A 22,250-nucleotide genomic window follows, 5' to 3' on the forward strand; every position below is an offset into this window, starting at 1 on the left:
TTCAAAACTTCTCTTGTCCTTGCATTGTTAGTAAGAATAACGTGCAAAACTGCTAATAGACACAGTAACTAAGAACAAAGAAACTATGGTGCAAAATATCCCACTTAGAAGAAAAAAAAAAATCTATGTCAACTGTTCCACTGTAGATGTTGGTTTGCAGGCTAGGAGACATTCTGATCACCACTCCTAAAAAGAAATCAACATTTTTTTTCCTTTTCAGAAGACATTTCACCAACATCTCCTTTTTGTAAGGCAATTTTTTTCAGCAATTGAGCAATGGGCCACAGTATGAGAAGCAGCAAAAGCATTTTATTTGCTGTATAATTAGTGTCATTAGAAATATGATTGGTAAAAAAACACATGAGTCCACACAGAAAGGAAAGCTTAATAAAATCCAAAGACAACTGGAAAGGTGGTGGTGGTGGTAGAGACTTAGCAGAGAATATTTTTTAAGTCTTCCAAGGTTCTAGACAGCAACAACTCTTTTTGGCCATCAGAGATGGTAACAAATCTTCCTATTACTTTGCATCAGAGTGTCCTCCTCCACCCTTGTTGGACTGCTAGCTTCAAATCACTTAAACCTATTGTGGAGTGTGAGAAGGGAACTAAACACAACATCAGGATCTCTTCGCATGAGGTAATGCTTTCATGCAACTGTTCTGCACATGCAAAGGCATAAAACTCACTGAGCAAACACCATCTTCTCAAAAATCACTTTAAGTCATAACAACACTTCACTTTGTTTAATTCCTGTATTTTCCAAAAGGTGGTAGAAGTACTGCATTTTTTAAACAATAACATGCTTCTCCTTCAAACAGAAAATATCTTTAATCTTTAAAACAGAATGATTTCTTTTCTGACACTGAAATGACGACAGTCTTAATTCATGGAAGTAACAATTGTGTTTCTGAAGCAACAAGTTGCCACAATGATTATTTGTAAACATTATACCCACAACAGTAAGTACATTAAAATCCCACACTTCCACCTTAAAATAAACCACAAAGATTTGACATGAAATACATAAAAAGTTTATTATGTATGTACCCCATCTTCTTATCTGGAGGAGAAAATCTGAGGCAACAGTTTGGTGCAGTATAGAGAAGCAAAGCAATATACAGTAGCTGCACAGAGCTTGATTGGTTTCAGACCACAACTAAATACTCTTACTATGACTGTTAGTACAGAAATGTTCTGTAATTAGAAAAAATGAGAAGTATTACTCTCATGCTGTACAGTCTTACATTTCTTGGTTAGAAAAGAACAACTGATTGAGTTTGAATCTTTCGCGCCTGAACCTTGCACACCAACTTGTTTGGCTGTTGCCTCTGGAATGTTCAGCACAAAGGTTAAGCTCCAGACATAATTTAAGTGCTTTTCATGTGCAAACTGTTATTCGCTAAAGCTTTCAAAGTACATTTAATTACAGATATGAACACCCTGTAAAGATATGAGGATATGACAGCAGACCCAGAGGCCAATACAGATTTTTTAAAAGAAATGCTATGTTCCACTGCAGTAGTTCTAGTCCCTGATTAGGTCCTTCCAAAGAGGGGGCTTATTTCAATTGTAGGAGATAGACCACTCTTTAACAGAAGCATCGTGGGATGTTGTTACCAGAGTATGTTCATCCAGCCACGCCAAGCCGCTGACATGATGTAGTCTGTGAGCATCTGTATCACAGTGCAAAGTAACAGAAAAGAGTTAGGAAGGCTGGGTTGACAAGGTAACTTCAGCACATTCCAAATATGATTTTTAGCTGGATTAAATACTAGTGCTGGATTTTAAAAGTAACTACAAAACTAACAGAAGAATTCCAGCTAGTGTGGCTAGAGAGAGAGATTAACAAAGGCTAAATTACATTGGGAATACTCAAAGCCTGCTTACCATTACTCTACAAAACAGTGTTGGATCTCAAGAACTATTAACAATTCTAAAAAGTAGTATGTTGAAGAAAACATACCTGGTATCTTGACTCTGGTCTCTGGATCACTCACAGTCCAAACATACACCATCATGTCCATGCCTCCAGAAGCAAAGTGTTCATTGTCTGGTGACCATGCAATGCAAACAACTTTTGCATGGTGTCCGTAAAAGACGTTATGCTCCTATTTGAAAATGAGAGAGACAAGGGTTATTCCAATAGTTAAAGCTGCTTCAGGAAATCACTAGGCTTTCAATGTGCAGCATCAGAATGATGCTACTGCAAGACTCCAGACAATGTACATCTCAGATGCAGATGGATGCATTAAGCAAACCAAGTGGTGGCTTCATTTTATGTGATTTATTTAAATACTTAGTAGGCCAATAAAATACCAACCCCCTTTGTAAAAAAACAAAACATCAAGACATTTTTCTATGAAAGCATGATATGTTAAGGGCATATGCAATTTAGAGGCTTCTAAAATAATCCCACAGATGTTTCACAAGACAAAATTATTTCAATTTTTACTTGGAAAATGAAATATTTTTTGTGGAATGTCATCCTGTGTTTTTACTTCAGTTTACAGGCTGATACACATTGACTGTTTGAGCTGAAAAGTGGAAATAGCCCATTTTTTGGTTTTTAGTTAAAAGACAGTAGATTGGCAGATAAAGCAAGATTCCCTGTCCTAGCATGTCCCTTTCATAGCTTAGTCCTTACCATGGAACTGTGTGCCTGAGCCAGCAGAATTCCATTGCCAAGTCTGCTTTATTTATGTAATTGAATTTTATTGTATTGTACGATTCTTATCAAACTGAGCCTACATTCTTGTCCATTTTACAAAAATGCACACAAGTTCTCTAACAGACACGGCATGTATTTTGTTACTTCCTTTAAAAATCCCAAACTAACCAACTAGTGGTTCGGCAGATCCAAAGGAACTTATTGTATTTAACTATGGCTAGCCTGTGGAAATCCAGCTCCTTCCCTATCTTAACTATGCATTTGTTTTTAGATGGGTTTCAGTGCTTTCCCAGCAGCCAACCCATGCTGCACATTTCCTCAACTATTCTTACGGTCTGGAGGGTTCACATAGGCTGCTGTAAATACCAGTACTAGCCCAAAATAGCAGGTAAACAGTCACAGAAACATCAAAATTTACATCAATGATTTACAATTAAGCCTCAGCAGCAACAAAGTCCTTCACTACAGCAGATTTAGACATGGGCTGTCAGTCTATTTGTTTTTAAACAAAGACAACTCTCATTACAACAGTTCTTACCGCATAGCCATCAGCAACACTAAAGACAGTGACTACTTTGTTTGCATCACAGACTGCAAGAAAGGCACCATCGTGAGAATATGCCAGGTCAGTAACAGGACCTTTAGCTTCCAAAGTCTTATCATCGCTTTTCAAAGAGGTTCCTTGGATTGAATACAAATGGACATTCCCATCCTGCAAATTAATAGCAAAGAAGGAGAAAAGGTAGAAGAATCATTTTACAATAGAAAGAGGAGTTCCTGAAACTTTTTGCATTAATTCTGTCTGGTAATGCTTATGTTAAGAAAAGGTTTAGATAACCTGTCATTTATGCTGGTTACAATCCACCAAAGTGTGGAAATTAACACATTTTTTATAATTTGCCAACTTCAAGAACACAGTGGATAAAAACAATTTGGCAATTTCAAAACAGCAAATAAAGGAAAGAAGACTTAATTCAAGAAGTGAAATAGACTTTAGGTCACAATTAGGCAGATTAGGTCACAATTGTGGCAGAACCTAGGGAATGAAAGCCCAGGAACACCAAATACACACACTTAAACAATCCTGATGTTGTTACAAATTGTCACCTACCATTTCTCAACACAACACACCTACTATTATTTAATACCTCTGTTACTTGCTCCAGGTTCAAAGTAGTACAGATTTAGGAAGTGCAACCTTACCGCTCCTCCCACTGCTGCTGTACTTCCTGTGGGGTGAATGGCTACAGCTTCTGGCTCATAGCCAAGGTCATCAATTGCAAAACATTTTTTCTTATCTTTCATCAAGACAATCTGTAAGTAGAAAACCAGAAACTAAGACCCCTCTTCAAAGTACCTAATATAAAACTATTACTTTAGTAAAAACCACAAATTCCCTCTAGTTACTCAGATGTTTATTGTAGACTCATCTTAAGGGAACAGTTTCATTCTTAGGAAAAAAAACACTGAAGAAATGCCTACATGTAGTGACTAACTAATCTGCTGTACTGCAGTACTCATGTTCTAAACTATACATAGTCCAGGGCATTCTCCATTGCCTTCAATTTTGCTTCACTTGGTTTGAACATGAAATAAACATGGACAAAACCAGTATTTTTAGCAATGTTTACTCCCTTCTTTGTTCATTGTTAAAGGGAGGGAGGCAGGACCAAATTAGTAGCAAGTTAATGCTGCAGTCTTAAACCTTAAAGGCTATTTCCTATCCAGTTTTATGCTATGGTTATAACTCACATGAAAACAGGTTTGGATAACACTATCAAATGTCCCAAACACAAAACCAGCACCCATGCAGAAAGCAGAAATTATTAGAAGTTAATAATGTTTTGATACAAGAGAGCTTCAGTGCAATGTCTCAGTTTTCTGTGATCTGCATACTAGTGGCACGTGAGCTAAAGCTGCTTATGCTGTAAAACAACACTAGTTAATTGGATTAATTGTAAAAAAATAAAATGCAGGATAAAAACATCCTTTTGCCAAAACTGTGCCACTGAACAGATCTGGCATGAATGTGATTCTGAGGTTTTACCTTCCAGCACAAAGCTGTATTGATAACAAATACAGATGCATCCACACAAGGGACTTTCTGAAATTTAAATGTGAAATTGGTACAGGATGCAAAGAGACAAGGGTTATCAAGTATCCTGCTGAATTATGTTCCCTATAGGTCTTATTAGGAAATTCTGCAGATGTGCAAGGTAATCTCACACGAAATAGTTAAGTGTTATCACACATGGCATTATTAACACAGCAATAGTTGATAATCCACATGTTATTACTTACTTGTCCAATGCATAAAACTACAGTATAACCACCAGGACCCACAGCTAAACATTTTGGCTGAACATCCATTTTCACAGCATCCTGGCCACTGGACGAGGATGTGCCAAGGTGAAGAAGCAAGAAGGACAAAGCAGGAAGAAATTATTCCATGTCTACCATTATTTTAAATTGCCCATTCAAATAATCACCCACTAATCCTCAAGAACATGCATAACTTAATTTTCTTATCTACTAATCAGCAAAGTTTGAAATGAAAGTCAATGTTACTATACTATAGTTTAATTTTTAAACTAGATTATCTTAACAGGATTCTTAAAATTCTGGTTCTATGAAGAAAGACTATCCCACTCCTCCTAAACACATTTATCTCCATTACCCCTGAGTGTTTATGAATGACAAAGCAAATACCCTTCCAAAGCCCCTAACTAAGTCACCCAATACAAGACAGTCTCCATTTCACCCATGGAAGGGATAAAACAAATTGAAAAGCCTGGGATGCATTTCTCGTTGTCAGAAAAAAGCACAAGGTTGGTACAGTAATCATTTCTACAAGTTCCCATGGTAACATAAAACCTAAATAAACTCCAGCACTTCTATTTACCATGTCAAATCAACAGCACTCTTGCTGTAAAACAATTATAGTGCAATAACAGGCCACATTTTAACTAACCTGTAATCTCTCTTGCTAAGGTTGGTGTAGCGCACAGTGTCATCCATGCTGCAGGTGACCAGCTGGTCCATTTCATCCACTGCCATTCTAGAAACCTGGTTTGTGTGGCCTTTCCCAGAAAAGCCATCATTCTCTCCAGTTTCAGAATCCCAATAATGTGCATAATGGAATTAAGGAACATTTAAAGATACTGGTGCAGTCAGATTCCACCCCATAAAAAGTTACATAATTGAGAGAACAGCTAAGGTTAGAAGGGACCTTTTGAGATTTAGTCCAGCCTGCTGCTCCAATTGGTGTCAGCTACAACAGGCTGCAGGGCTCTGTAAGGTTTTGAGTACCTCTAGGGATGGAGACTCTATAAGCTCCATGGGCAACCTTGTAATATTTATTAAGTGAAGCTCTGATGTTCTATAGTGAGCTAAATGACCTACCACAGATGGCAGCAAATACTGGAGTAAGTAGCACTCGGTCAGAGACTAGAAAACACTTTTTAAAGAATTTTAAATAGAAGCCCTTGTAAAACTGGCTTTCCCTCATGATATATGGTAACATATGAACTAGTCACACTGTATTACAGGTCTGAAAAGAAACAGGACCTATATTTATAGGAGCTTATCCCAACATGACACCATTTTAAAGGCAGGAAAAAGGACTGCAGCTTTAACTATAAGCTTCAGAATGTTGGAAATATAACTTTCTGCATATTTTGCCATAAGTGGAAAATATGTATTGCTGTTTCTTGATGTTACAAGAGGCTACTTTATATATTTACTTGCTTCTCCATACTATCAAGCTACCCATCATGAAGACACAACAACTGAAAATTAAGAGCTGGCTTACATTTAGTAGGAAAATGTGAAGCAGGTACTAAAACAGGTATTAGGGGAAAGCAAAATAAACTTTAGACAAAGTATCCACTTGTGTCCAATAAACTATGTCTTTGGCAAAGCTTTTTTTTTTCACCTCTCCTAATGAGCTCTCATATCAGACTATAAGACTAGAACAAGCACCACTATCATTCAAAGGATATTAATATGACCATCATTACTTCCAGAGTAAATATAGGACTTTCCACCATTTTTGTGCACTGTAAGACACTGAATTGATTTACTATGACCCTGTGAATGGAACATAAATAATTACTGATGAGCAATTTTTAACACATACATACACCTATTTGAGAAGAATGATAGGTTATTCAGAAAATAACATGCTATTCACAAGCATAAAAAGTCACCCAGTATAAAAAACACTATTTTACAGTCTGTTATAGCACTACTATTGCTATGTCCTTGATGAGAAACAATAAGGAACATGGATGTCCTTATTAGCCTGATGAGCCAAAATACTTTTGTAGCCTTTTCATCACTGCTTTTCAGGCACTTTATGATTCAGGGAAGAGGACTAAATATGGTCATGTACCCATACCAACTTCCAGAATTACAGCAGTGATGGCAAAAATCTGGGACATTGTTTCTAGTTCATGTAAAAATGTAAGTTCCCATGAGAGAGAGTCTAGTGTCAGTGAACTTTTTAAATCCTAAAATTAAAGTTCAATTGCATGGTAACCCTAATCACCTTGTCCACAATACACTAGTTCTGGGAGAATGAGACATCTCTGGTAGTTTTCTATCTATGCTGTATTTCTTTTCTCATCTCAAGAATGCTTAAAAGCTGCCACAAAAGGTAAGTCAATAACATTAATTAAAATGAAATAATCAGTCTGGGTATTTGCACAAAGCAGTGTCACCCATCTAAAGAGTAACTTCTTGATTCAAGAAACAGTCACATACAGCTCATTTGGCAATGCTAATTAAACAAAGCTATTTTTCAATAGCTACTTTATAATAGATAACAATTCCATCTTTACAGCTTCAGTCACTGAGTCATTTATTGGTGAAAGTCATGCAGTAAGAGAACTTTAACCTACCTTTATGACACGTAAAGGCTTATTTGGATTGTTCTTGTCCAAATAATTGATATAGCCAGACAGGGAGATAGTCAGTAAATGGTCTTTCTGCCACAAGCAACCCAGCTGCTGATCCAACACGTTTGATCCCATGTTAAAAGTATTTACAATAGAATTAGCACCAACATCCCAGATTTTAGCAGTTTTATCTCCAGAAGCAGAAAGCAACTGACTACTGTCAGGGCTCCAACTAATCTGTAAAAACAAATGTCACCACAAGACAGTAAATGCATTTATTAATCCAAGACTTTGCAGTTCATTAACTGGGTAATGAAACACTATGGATCATCTGCACAAATGAAGTGATACTTACAGCATAAATACCTCCATCATGTGCTTTGCCTCCACCAAGAGCACACACTTTCTCTCCAGTCTTCCCATCATAGACAAAAATCTTAAAAGAGCACAGAGACATACAACTTAAAGGGAAAAGCAGTAATAGAAAAAACCCCAAGACAGTATCTGATATTTTGATACGCTAGAGTCCTTCTTAAGGAGAGGCAAAAGCTATGCTGCACTGAATAATTAAGACTAAATAATTGAGATTAAAATTGTAAATAATCACAGCAAGTCCCCTGTACTTTGGATACAGACATTTGAAATTCTGGAAAATGTTACAGTTTTGACTCCTACTGTGATGACAGCTGTTTAGCACTTCTATCATGGAAGTCTACCCTTTGAGAAGGACAAGTTACCTATGGTAAAAGAGTCATTGTCAACCTGCCCTTATCAGTAGGGAGTACACATGGAGCTGGGTTGCCATCTATGAATTCACCATTTCAGCTAGACCTCTCAGGATCATAACATACATATTCCAAAAGTCCAACATATTCCTGCCAAAATAACTTGTAAGGGGATGCTAGGGAGATGGATTGGGGAAAAAACCCAAGTAAGAATAGTCTGGTTATTATCACTTATCAGTTATTACAGATTTACAGGAGGATAGCTGAAAGTTTCAACTTGTGGCATAAAAAAGAAGCACCATGGGTTTTACAATACTAATCCTATTCCCAAAATGCACAAGAAAATCTTCTCATGCTAAAATCAGTTTTAATAGAGTTCCTTGTGTTTTACCTGCCCATCTGCACTAGCTGTAGCAAATCTGTTCCCATCAGGAGAAAATCTCACACAGTTCACAAACCGTGTATGGTCCTGTAGAAAAAAAGTAAGAATCAGCAAACAAAAAAAGAAGAAACCATTTTTAAATAGAAGACAATCTACTAACAATGAAGTTCTCTTACATGTGAACCATAAATTAGCTGTGTAGGAAATGTTTGCTGTAGAGAATTGCTACGAGGCAAGCTTAGGCTCTATTGGAAGAGAACCATGGGGCCAAGAACAGTCCAGGGAAGACACTGTGACATCATTACTGATGTAGTTAACACAACTCAGTGCATACCAGAAGAATGATTACCCAGTTTCAGGGATAAGCAGTAAAAAAAGTCAGCCTACAAACATGAACTTCTTCCCCAGTGGTGACTGACTTCTTCTGCAACATTCCTCAGATTTCAACTCTCGCTCCATTGCACAGTGATTTTATAAACACAAGAGTATTATATCCTTCTTATTGCAAAAGAAAAAAAAAGCACAGGCATGAGGAATAAGTTACTATTTTACTAAAATTCCATTCCTGGGAGACTGCATTAGTGGTAGTTCTGTGAAGTAATAAGGCAAGACTGATGTATGCTCCCCAAATAGACTATTTACAAGTAGGAGACTATTCAAACCACGCAAACTAAAAAACACATGTTAAATAGGGAAGCACCACAATGAGGCCAAAGCTCCCATGCAGAGAGATTTGGGAGACTATTTTTAGTAATATGGAAGGCAGGTTCTAACCTACTTTCACCAACTATACCTTTTTTCCCCCGATGATACTGCAGGCTAATTTAAACCATATAACAGCCCATACCAGAATCCCATATATCAACCCAAATATCACTTTAAAAGGAAGACTGCCTCACATATCAGTCTAAGCAGCACTGGTAAGCAATTTGGACTTCAGAGTTCTAAAAGAACCAGCTTAGCAAAATGCAAGTATCAGCTTAAGTTCAGAAATATATTAGGCAACTACATCATTTCATTGGATTGTAGAGCTCAAAACAATTCCTTTTCTAGAATTGGAATGGAATCCTTACTAAAGTCAGCATATGAAAACTACTCAAGGCTAATGTGTAAGAAAATAAAAGGCCTACTACAGTGTTTTTAAAACTAAAATACAAACTAAACACTTTCAATTGACTACTGCAATAACATCCAACATCTTTACAGTAGTTTTTTTGAGGCAAGAGGTCTCCTGCCTTCAAAGCTCTGCAGCTTTGTGGCTTTTTATTTTCTTTGGCCTTAAGCAACAATGAATACCTTCACTGCGGTTTCATGTAAGAGATTGTAACAAATAGAATAAGAAACAAAGTTTAAAGGAACATGGAAACAGAAAACCAACCACACAAGTTACATACCCATTCCATGAAGTAGAAATTAAGTTATGCTTTCAAACATCTACATTCACCCTAAGTGGCCCTGGGATTTCAGATTTGAGCACTCTATCAGACTGGAAAGTTACATGAAAAATCACCACATTTCTTGAATCATGCACCTTGGAAAGCTTCAAGAAATTCTACACACATCTGCACTGGGAAACAAAACTCTGAAAAAAATCAACAGAGCCAACAAAACAGCCTACTTCATCCCTTCCATAGCTTAGTGACAATGAAAAAATAATATTGGAAAAACTGTTTCAGGTTCTCTTTTTAACCAACCATTTATTTTGGTTTTCTTGGCCTGAGACGAACTATTTTATGAACCATGTAATATTTAGTGATACATGGTTTTAAGAAAGCCACTTGACATCAGCTATGCTTCAAAGTGGGGAACTGAGAACTTCTGTTATAACAGCTAGCTGTGATAAGAACTGCAAACTTGGTGGAAACTGCACAGTTTAAGAGAGCCACATCTAAACTTCAACTCACGCTCAGTGTAAACTTGAACTTGAAAGGCGGTCCCTCAAAGAAGGCAGTGCAGTTGTCATCACTGCCGGTTGCCAGCCGATATGGTCTCGTTTGTTTCATGTCCACGCTGTTGATCACTTTATTGTGCCCAGTAATCTCACCAACAGAAGAGCCACTATCCCACAGGAACACTGCTCCAAACCTAGTGAGAAAAGCACACAATAAATACAATTCATAAAAGTTACACGTAGATTAACTCCTTGAACATCTGCAAACGGCAGATTTGAGTGCACTCAAAGAAAAGAAATTAGGTCATCTCATTAATCTCATGCAAGCGCATCATAGTTCCCTGAAGGCTATTTGAGATCTTGCTGGTGAGAGATTCTAATCTTCAATAGGAGACATTTGCTGAAGGGGACAATCAGGTTTTGCATATAAAGCTTCTAAAATTCAGAGATCCAATGTATATTCCTCACTAAGACTGTTAGTTTATAAAAGAAAGCAGTAAATTATTCCATCTACCTAGCCACAACACAGACTGCAGAAAGCTGGGGTAACAATGACATTGGATCACAGTTATCTGACTATTTAGCCTAGATTGAGTACCATCACTTTTAAAACTCTTCTTCCTTAAATCTTTAAATAATAATATTTGTAAAAGCTTTTTTGACAGTTCTTGCTCTAAATCACTTAAAAAAAAAAAAAAACAAAACAGTATAATCAATGCAGAGGCACTAAAGTGCCAGAGCATTGCTATTTGAAAGGCTTTCTTTAGAATCCCTTCAACAATATTCTAGACTGAAAGTCCATTCACCTAATAGGAAGCTGGCCACGTTTTTCAAGAAGGAGAGCAAACTCACATTCTATCTACCCAGGGGGAGATGAGGCAGAGGGAGCAATGGAGGACAAAGAGTCCCTTTCAAGGACACAGTACATGACAGGGATTAAAGAATGGTGCAGGGGACTAGGGAACAGCACCACATGATATTTTTCAGCCCTTTAGGCATAAGACTACCTGGTTTGGATTCTGCTTTAAGAGTTCTGACAGTCTTTGAACATTAAATGGAGGACACAAACCTAAATTGGCATCTCATATAGTCAGGTAAAAGACGACTGCTTGTTGTCCTTTCATTAAACTACCATAATAAGGCCTAAAAATATAGACATGTTACCAAAGGAGAAAATTCAGATACACTTTTTTTTTAACTCTTATTCAATCAATTGAATAAGACCATGAGTCCAGTAAGTGAAGGAAGAGGGAAAAAATCTTGTTTTCCCATTCCTACCCTATCAGAATTTGATAAAAAAAAAATCTACCAAACAGCTATCCTTGAAAGTAACACCCACCTACCTCTAAGAAACAAGTCCCATACAATTTTTAAACTAATCAATTGTAACAGAACTGTATTTTTCAACTAATTTAAAGCTGTCAAACACTAGAGAAAGAAAATATCACTGCAAAACAGCACAACTTGATATCAAGACAGGGAAAAAGCACTTCATTCTATTGAAGAATTAAAAGTTCTCTGTAAGGATGTTAGGATGCAGAGGTTTACAGTAAATTCATGTATGTATGTATAAAAACACACAAACACAAAAGAATTACTCACTTTTCCCTTCCTTCTCCAACCACAGCAATTCTCTTGCTGTCTTCAGTCCATGCAAGGTCCTTGATTTTTCCTGCAAATGGCTGATACTCATACTTCAGTAGGTGTTCCTTCTGTGTAGTATCCCAGATTCTCAGCTTTCCAGAGACATCTGCCATAATAAAACAGAATATAACTATTGTTCCAGCATGACTCAGTCACATGACTCATCAATCTGCCACAGTAGAGATTTTCAGCTACACTGAAGACTTGTACTAGGGACCTACTACATTACTCTATTACAACTACTACAAATCTCTTTGTTTAGGAATGCTGAAGACTATATCCATTTCAATAAATTAGGTTTTTAACCAGATACTATGATTCAGGACATGCAGCACCAAACACAACAGACTGAGAAAGCATTTGCAGACACATGAAAAAACTGCACAGTAAGAGAGCAGGAACTTTAATGTTATCAGCTGGTATGTGATAAGTATCTGTTACACAAAGAAGAAGCCAGTCCAGCCCTCTTGCCCAGCAGCTACAAGGCATCTTAGTGACCCTTCACTGGGAAGTAAGCCACCCTACACCTACAAGGGAGGAGTACAGTGGATAGTGGCTGATGCACTACAATTTGTACCTTCAAAGGAGACCTGTTTTGCATACAAATACCAGGCATATGTAATGTACAAAGAGATTTCTGCCCACAGAACTCAATTCATGCACATCAGCGTGCTTTTTGTATACAGAAGCATACACACACTTAATGGTGTGGATGCCTGCACTATCTGAAATACTAGATAGGAATGCAACAGAATATTCAGGAACAGTAATGTCAAAAGCAGCAGACATGGCACAAGCAGTTAACAATTTAAGACTTGAGATAATGAAAGCTCCCTGGGTCACTGTTTCCACTGAGTATTGTAAAACCCAAGAGCTATTCAGAACAATTACTGTGGTGCAGGATTGTCAGGATTGTAACCGGAGGAATTGTTCTATACACAGACAAATTTACACATCTCTAATGAAACCCACACAGCAAAGTCTGTGTGTATTGTACCCTTCAAAAAAGCCACTGTTTTAGAATAAACCACGTGCTAAAATATGCATCTTTCACCTCAGCAGAATGCTTAAATTCTGTTCACCATTTGTGGTGCATCTTTACAATTCAATTTAAACACACAAACACCCTGCATCCTTCGGACCTGGTCATAGACTGATCTTTGCCACTTCTGCTAAAAGGATGGATTCAGAACTTTATAGACAGAATTTGTTATTGAAGCAGAATTTTAATATGGACTTTACAATCTAATTGTTTTCTCCAACTATTAACAGATAAGACACAGAGCTTTAACTTTGCAGTATCTCCCATTACTACATCTGCTATGACTGTAATAAGAGAAATTACCATAAAAGCCAAAAGCATAATGCCAAAGGTCTGTCTCATGAAGCATTAATGCAGGCTGCATGGCTAATGCAGATTTATAGACAGAGAAATGAATCTTACATGTTATACTTAGAAACAGCTTAAACAGCTTGGTCATCTATCTTCAGACCCCATGCTCAGCAGTATCACAAAACTATTTATAAATGACACACAGAAGATGCTTTTTAAGGGAAATACTGCAACCTAAATTCTTTCACTTGGGTAGGACAAAAATTAACCAAATACTTCCCTAGCACAGTATCTATGACTGTTCTTTTACAAAGGACCGGAAATCTAAAAGACTACAAGAAAAAATTAGATAGTTATTCTGAGTATTAAGTGCTGCACAAACCTAGAGCGCCCAGTTTGTAGAATACAGAATGCAAACTGGATTTTAAAAGGGTATTCAATTTGACACATGGTCCACACACAAGACTGAGCCAAGAAAATCCTGGCTGTGCTCCCTTTCAGACAAGAATGTGAGAAAAAGGAAAAAAAAAAAAAGGAAAAAAAAAAAAGGCTCTGCTATCAGAGTTCTGGGGAACCTTTAAGAACACCAAAAATACTCATTCTAATATAGCTTTCTGATATTTTCTGAAACCAAGAAGGAGAGGACATTTTACACTTAAAAAAAATACAGCTCCCTTGAAATTGCTGAAAGTGAAACTCCCATTCTAAGAGCTTTGCAGGTTTCTAAGGGGCTCATATTCTGAATGTTTTATTTTCAGATATATTACTTTAAAAATATATCTATTTGGCCACATTACTTGCTTCTGAAGCACTTCTAATTGACTATGGCAAGCATTTAAAAAAAAAATCTATATTTTAGCTGCAAGTCTTTGAAAGAAATACAAGTTACAGTATTGTATTTATCAATATTCTTCACTGCATACCACTCCACCTGAAAAAAATATCAATTATTTGATGCAAGCTTCTATTAAAAAAGGTTTGTTTAGTTCTTTGGTAGTCAAAACCTCCTATAATACAGGAAATTCACACTGTAAAAATTCACATTACACATCTTCAGACTATTGATTCATATGCATTACACAAAAACTGAGACTGCTCTTTCCCTGCTAACTTGCCAAGGAAAGCTTTTTTAGTTCATGGTAAAAAGTAAAAGTCATAAATGTTGCCAATTTTGGTCAGGAAGAAGGGGAAAAAATGAGTACACATTGTTTTAGAATCCCTCTCCTGCCTAAAAAGTATCAAAGTTTATTAACATCACAAACAATAATCCTGTATTTCAGAAATAACTTTTCACTCTGTTGCATTTACCCAAGTCTTCATCACAGTAAGTATTTTCAGGTTCATTTCCAGGTTCTTTATTGAAATACTACATTTTAAAAAGAATGTCACTAAGCTCACTGTCTGAAAGATGTTAGAGGAACAAGGACAGATCATTCCTCCTCCAAAGACAGTGCACCAAGTCCACTGAAGCACATCCCCTTGACTGCATATTCCACACACACACACACACACAAAGTGCTACCGTGGTTTTGCCAGTAACTTTAACAGCTCTGTCCACACACATCTCATGCACATGGATACTTTACCTCCAGATGCTATGTAGAATCCACTAGGAGCATACTTGGCAACTACAACCTGGTGGGCATGCTCAGTGTAGATGTCAGCAATTGCAGGATTCTATTTAAAAGGGGGGAAAAAAAAAGTTACAAAGTTGTACTTCCTCATTTTCAAAGGAATAAAATCAGAAATTCAACAATAAAATTCATCATTTCTCCCTGCACTCTTTTCTCTGCACCCTGCCTTCCAGCTTAAATTGAGCAACTGTCTAAAAGTGAGAAGTGCAGTACACATTGCAGAACACTGCTGGTACCACTGAAGCAACACACTACTTTTTAACAACTGACACGAAAAAGGATTTCCTCTTAAGGAAGTCTGAAGTGCTGGGACCCTTTCTTCTCCAATACCTGCTCAACAGTAGAAAAACACTCTCCAAAATAACAGGCCAAGTATCAGGCTCTCTTTTTTAGAGGTAGCCCAGGGATAAAGCATTTACTCAAGTAGGATGCTAAATACGAGCTGCACTTTCCAATGCACATCTAAAATTCTACTGTAGTCAAGCATGAAACTTAAGCCTGCAGTCAACCACAACACATGGCTGTTAATCATCACCATGTACCCAAAATCACTCAATAACCAATGAGATGTGCTAGGCTTGCTCCTTCTTGATAACTACAATCTGCTTAAAAGCCAGAAGACCTGGTATCAAGAGGGAATCCTGAAGGAAAATCACTGCCACTCCATCATAATTTTATCTCTTCAGTCTAAATTATGTTTTCAGACATAATATTTCAGGATGGACAACAAAATAAACTCTGTGTCTCAGCAAATCAGTAATGTTATACAATAGAGGCACCACACAAACCAAAAAAAGAATGACATCAAGGCAAAAAACTGCTTTCATATTAGTTGTATAAAAAAGTCATTCTGCACCCCTCTCAATTACAGTGTATATATGCTACAATAGTAATACACTACTCTTTAGAAATATTTTCTACCATTTAACAGGCTTGCTCCAGCTCCAGAAACTTGACTCATATAATCAAAACAAAATTCTACTTTAACTGCTATAATTAATACAGATTTATTCAACTGAACCAGAAAACCACCTGATGTTATGGTATGACTCAGCCATCCAATCAGGAAAAACTAAAACACCCGCTCTGTGTTAGAAAGCAGCCTCCTGCTCACAGGAGTTCTTGCTGCTGCAGTACTGTTACATCTCAGGAGACAGAATTCAGCTTGCTCATGCAAAAAGGAACTCTTTTTCATTCCTGCTTTTATGCATTGCTTGAGTGCATTATAGCTCTACTTAAGTCACAACCATCTGCACTTACAGCATGCACATCCCTCTTCATTTTGTGTCCAACTGGATTTCATCTGAGCAAGACAAGATAAAGTTTTCCCTATTCTATATCTGCATCACCTACATGGTCAGGGAGCTCAAATCCCACTGCATGTTGTTATTAATGGTATGGTAGGTGCTATTTTACAGCAAGAATCTCCAAGAGCCCAGGAAACTAAGCTGAGAGACTAACTTAAAGGGTTACATGAAAAATAAAGACCGAAATTTAAGATATGGTAAACAGATTCCAGAAACCAGGCAGTAAGTTAGGGCTGTCAAATTGTTCATTATTTATTCAGCAGTAATATTTCTGCTTTTAAAGTCAGTTTTCTAACTTGCATGTTTTTTGTATTGGGCCCAACCCTAAAAAAAAACCTTCTAAAAAGATATTTAAGGAGAAAATTATAGTGTGAGCTGAAACAAATGTGGTACATAGATTAAACCAGCAGCGAGCTTATGTGGCTTATGTCAAACACTGAAACCAGAGCCACATATGAAAGTGAGCAGTTTCAGTTCCAAGCTTCAAAGTAGTGTTAGACTCGTGAAGATAAAATATTAATGAAGTATGAAACCTTAAAAAAATATCACTACTCTTTCTCACAGAGCTTTTCCAGCACTGCTCCAGAACTACTTCTTGTTAAAGGAAGTCTCTAGATCATGCTCAGAGATCAAGCATTAACCCTGAATGCTATATTCATCTGATTAGCTAATGCTAGATAGCTTTAGACTTAAGGAGAAAGGTGATCACTGCATTTTGATGACCCATTTTTTTTTTTTAATTAGAGCACAACCATTCCATTGGAGAACTGCTCATGGAGGGACTACACACAGACTTCCCCCAGCATTTCATTTTGTTGCTGCAAACTATTAAGAGAGGCTTCTATAAGGTGCAAAGAAGGAACAGCTCTTAACTAAGAGTGGACACACTTGCAAGTCAGGCTACAAACTGCAACATTCCCCAGCATAAAAGCCATATAACAGGGCTTGGTCAGTTTTTGTGTTATTGCTACAATATATTCTGTAGTCATCTGTCAATTATTAACAGTAGCAAACTCCCCTTGTCAGTTGGGTAAATCTGCCTGTCAGCATGAACTGCACCATAAAACCAAGGATTCGTGACTTCCATTCTCACCTTCCCTTGAGAGTTTAAACAGCTTGAATTTGAATTCCCACAATCCCACCTTGCCTGTTCTCAGGTCACCGTGTCCCCTACACCCCCCAGCTCACGCTGGGGCTCACATTTGGACTGGGCTAATCCTCAGTGAGCTGATTCAGGTAAAGCAAATTGCTTTCTTCCGATTTAACCTCCAAAACAGGGTCAGGAGAGCATTAATAACAGTACAAGGGAGAAGGTCAGCATTCACGACTTGGTCAGAAACTGTAATGTAAGCAGAGTGGCTCTTCCCTCTTCTCTCATCACACTGTGTGCCATTACAGGGTTTAACTGGGGCTTCTGGTTTCAGAAACTCGAACTTTTCTTGATAGCGAGAGCAAAACATGATTACAAAGACATTACAGCGACACACTGAAACCAGACTGCAAGCTTACTTTTGGTTTTAAGTGGATGAATTTAAAACTGATAGCAATCAAGAAATCTGTAAGGAATTAAGTTATTAGTAGAACTTATCTATTATGGCATGACAATAAAGAAATGTCTGAATTTAGTGGGGATGATGGGATAAAACAGGGAAAGAGCTCAGTTTACATAGGTGATTTACAGGAGCAGCCATAAACAAATCTATTGTTGTGGAGACCTAGAAATTCCAGAGGTATGTCCTGCCCCTCCCCCTGCAGCCCTTCCTGCTGCAGGCCAAATCTGCAATAGGAAAGTAAATCTAGGAGGGAATTTGATTTCCAAAGAACAAGCAATCGCTCTGAAAAAAAAAAAGACAGTGGCCTAAACATGCAACAATTCCTCCATGCTTTTCAAAGGGATGCCATCTTTGAAAAGAAATCATTCCAATAACTCTCTTAACATTTCTCTAGTTAGCATCACAGAAAAAAAACCCAAACCCAAACCTCCACACTACTGAAAACATTAACTGGGGCATTCTAACATATAATCGATGAGCAAAATTCCCTGTGAGCAGTGCTGAGAACTTGCACCCAGCTTGTCATGGAGTCCAGCAACTCATAACTGTTTTGATTTCTGGAGTTGGGGCTGGGGGGGGGGGGGGGGGGGGGGGGAAGAAACTGAAAAATAACATGTTTAAAGATACAGGTTTGCAAGTATTTACACGCTTCTCTGACAGGATAAGGGCCCCAAACAGCAAAGAGGGAAGAGTTCATTTATTAGGCAAACACAACACTCAACTTCATAATAATGATACCTAAGAAGATAAACAGGGCCAACCAGAATATACCAGTCCCTCATCTCTTAAGTCCTATGCGAAGGGGGAAAGAACTGCACATTTTGCCGAGATTTTCTACATGTTTTTACATTCGCTGCCTGTGGTTTTATGCCTGAGTCATGCACTTATTCCCCCGCTGCTGATCACGGATCTGTGACCTCGATTGAAATCGCCAAGACTGAATGAAGCACAGGCTGTTAAAGGAGGGGCAGGGAGACAAAATGAAACTTAGCGAAAGCTTCACACTAGAAAACAAAATAAATCAAGATACATTACATCAATGTTCCTGATGACGACACATTTTCCATTGGTATAAAGAAAATTGTTGCCCTTAGGATCACCTCCAATAATTTTGGAAACGCCTCGTTCAACCTGTGGAAGGCTGGCGAACACTTTTTCTACGGAAAAATAAATGGAAAAAGGAGATAAAAAAATAATAATAAAAATAAATTTCTAAAATATCAAAATAAAAGGAAGGCTCTTAATGCCTCCCCGCCACCGGCACACGCCCTGCCGTGCCGGCAGCCGCCGTCACTTGTTGCTGTCAGCGGGCAGCGAGGCACCGCCGGCTCCGCGCCATCCCGCGGGGCCGCACCAGGCTCCGCAGCCCGCGGGGATCCCCGTGCCCCTGCCCGTCCCCGTGCCCACCCGGCGCCTCGGCGCCCCCGCCAGCTTACTGATCTCGTACGGCATCTTCGCCCACTGGTGGCGGCGGCAGGCTCGGGCAGGGAAGGGCGGCGGGCGCGGCCGGGCCGGGCTCTGAGGCTCCGCTGCCGCCGCTCAGCCCCGCTCGGCCCCGCGGCGCGAACCAGGAAGCGCCCGCGCCGCGCGCCGCTCTCCGCTGCCTTTGACCATATATAGTCAACTCTGCTCGCGCCGCGCCGCTCCCCGCCAGCCCGCGCCGCGCGCCCGCCCCCGGAAATGCCGTGGGCTCGGCCGGGCCCGGCGGGGCCGCGCTGGGGCGGCTTCGGAGGCGGCCCCGCCCCGCGGGGAGCTGCGCGCAGGGCGGGCCGGGCCGGGCCGGGCCGAGGCCGAGGCCGGGGCCGGGGCCGGGCGGGCGCCACTCGGTGGCTCTGACCGGCCTCGGCGGCGCCGCGCGTGCGCGGGGGCCGCTCCCCGCCACGGCGCTCCCGGGCGGTGCGTGCGCGTGCGCGGCGGCGGGGCCGCTGAGGGCGGGGCTGCGCGCGCCGGTACCGCCCTGTCCCGGGAACGCCCGGCGGGCACGGGGGGACATCCGCGGGGATCACGGGAACCACCGGCGGGCAGAGGGGGGGGACATCCGCGGGAATCACGGGAACCACCGGCGGGCACGGGGGAACATCCGCGGGGATCAGGGAAATCACCGGCGGGCACGGATGGATATCCGCGGGGATCACGGGAATGCCCAGCGGCCATGGGGGGACATCCGCGGGGATCACGGGCTCCACCGGCGGGCACGGGGCACATCCGCGTGGAGCCCGGCGGGACGGGACGGGCAGAGGCAGGCGCGGGTCTGCGGAGGAGCAGTCCGGGGCGAGCCCTCTGCCCCCGCTGTCGGCCCTTTCCCGGCACCGCTCTTCGCCGGGAAGCGTGGCCGCCCCCGCTGGCTCCCGCGGCATCCCTTAGGGCGGCTCTGTGCGGGCGCTGGCGCAGCGGTTCCTGTCGGGATACCGGGAGTGTGCCTTGAGCTACCCCGACGGCAGAGCTTTGGTTTTGGAGGGGAACCATCGTCCTTGTCAGCAGGGACTGACTCGCCAAAGTCACCTCCTGCGGGAGAGGCTGTGTGGGTCCCCGAGTTCCTCTTACAGAGCTCTTGGGAAGGCAATTCCTGTCCACAGTCAGTATTTCGTTTAAGATCAGTCTTATCTTCATCACTTTTATACTTACGATTATAATATCTTGTAGTTTTATGCCATTCAACTCCAGATGCTGCTGAGGTGCTTCACAAACTGCTAATTTATCACCTGAGTTGTCCCCTGAGGGAACAACTGGATGACTGTTGGATGACTGTTTAAATTAAGCTAAACCACGTACAGCCATTCATATTTCCTATATAACTTTGGATAAATTGAATTCTTCTATCCCTCCAGTATTAATCTAAATATATCTATTAATATTAATCACGTGTACAATCAGCTCATTTGTGAAGTGAGTTTTCTCCTATAGGACAGGGCAAAAGCATCAGGATAGCTGGTATGACAGGACTGCCTTGCCCAGCATGTGAATACAGAATATAAAAAGAGCAAAGCTTTTGCTGTGCTCTTGGCCCACTGACCTGTAAAACAGGCATGGGGGAGCCCTGTGGGATTCTCCTTTGTAGGCTGGGAGAACAGGTTGGGGTGGAAAAGCTTTGGGTTGTCAAATGCAGGAAGAATCAATATTGCAGTGCAGAGGTGTAAAGCCTTTCATGCAGAGAGGGGTAAGCATTTCAGGGTGAAAGGATGCTGAAATTTCTCAAGAGCCTGTCCTGAGTCGGTTTATGCAGTCATTCTGCTCAAGGGGCAGTGAAGTCTGCACTTAACTACACTGGGATTGTTGCAAGAGATTTCTGTATTTTTCACTTCTGTGCTAAATGTATTTGGATTTTCCCTTATTCAGTGTTGAAAGAGCTGTATTTTCCTTGAATAATTACCATATGCCAAATAAAAAGTCATCCATATGAAACCAGGTTTGTTTTTTTTCTTCACCTCCTAGGATCTTTTTAGAAATACATGAATCTTTATGTATTTATTATGTCAATATTTCATGCTAAAGACAAAGCAGTCTACATTGCCCATAAATTTGGGGTTTTTTGTGCCCCAAAGCTGTATTATATCTTCTTACATGCCCAGAATCATGTTTACATTTTTGCAGCTACATTAGTTCATTGAAGATACTTTCCCTCCTCGTAAGGAGGGAAAGGGTTGCCTTTGTAGTTTTTTAAAGCACTGACCTCTGCTCATATCTTAAGATTTTCAATATAGATTTGATATTTACTTGAAATTATGTAGCTGATGCATTATAAATATCATATTCACTAGGTTCCCATAAATAGCCAAATAATGGCTGTGGCTTGGAAGTAGCAAGTGTGCCTGTAGAAACTCCTGTAAAAAATCCAAAGTAGTTTCAGAAGATTTTTTTTCTCTTTTTTATAGGTGCCTCAAGTATTTAAGAGATGAGAAACCCAAATCTGGATCTTCCCAATAAAACGTGGTACTCTTGAAGTGTCCGTTCTTCAGACTATAGAAGGGAATTGAATCAATGAATTGTTACTTTTCCCTTAGTAAATATTTGATTTAGTTTTTAATTACTTGCTTAGCAAGTCTTAGCAGCTTTTTCTTGTTTCTACAGTTGTCCTTGTTCTTTAGGTCTTGAGGTTTTTTGGAACAGAGATCTTCAGCAAGCTCAAGTAGCAAGTGCTCGTCCTCCTGGGGAACCACAGCCAGCTCGTACTTGGCTGCAGATTTATTAATAATACTTGAAGAAGTTACTGGTCCC

At 39.9% G+C, this 22,250-nt stretch overlaps 1 protein-coding gene across 1 annotated transcript; it reads right to left on the minus strand.

Annotated features, from left to right (window-relative positions):
- Positions 1-289: 289 nt before the first annotated feature.
- Positions 290-19,683, minus strand: WDR1 (WD repeat domain 1). The gene is made up of 15 exons (XM_071447447.1): positions 19,472-19,683; positions 19,071-19,192; positions 15,128-15,218; positions 12,167-12,314; positions 10,578-10,758; positions 8,683-8,760; positions 7,922-8,002; positions 7,570-7,803; positions 6,668-6,757; positions 5,640-5,794; positions 4,970-5,057; positions 3,872-3,982; positions 3,207-3,380; positions 1,964-2,108; positions 290-1,673 (listed from the first exon to the last, which is right to left on the minus strand). The coding sequence occupies exons 1-15, from the start codon at positions 19,485-19,487 to the stop codon at positions 1,564-1,566; spliced, it is 1,824 nt and encodes a 607-aa protein (XP_071303548.1). The 5' UTR covers positions 19,488-19,683; the 3' UTR covers positions 290-1,563.
- Between the last annotated feature and the right edge of the window lie 2,567 nt (positions 19,684-22,250).

Source organism: Agelaius tricolor, unplaced genomic scaffold (assembly GCF_023055355.1).
Source record: "Agelaius tricolor isolate 1412-34295 unplaced genomic scaffold, bAgeTri1.0.p SCAF_24, whole genome shotgun sequence".
In the NCBI taxonomy this organism is placed as follows: Eukaryota; Metazoa; Chordata; class Aves; order Passeriformes; family Icteridae; genus Agelaius; species Agelaius tricolor.

Coding starts and splice junctions, on each gene's coding strand:
- WDR1 (XM_071447447.1), bottom strand. Junction 15,219..19,070: donor TCGTCATCAGGAACATTGAT/GTAATGTATCTT, acceptor CCTTTTAAATAG/AATCCTGCAATTGCTGACAT. Junction 3,983..4,969: donor TAGTTTTATGCATTGGACAA/GTAAGTAATAAC, acceptor TTCTACTTACAG/ATTGTCTTGATGAAAGATAA.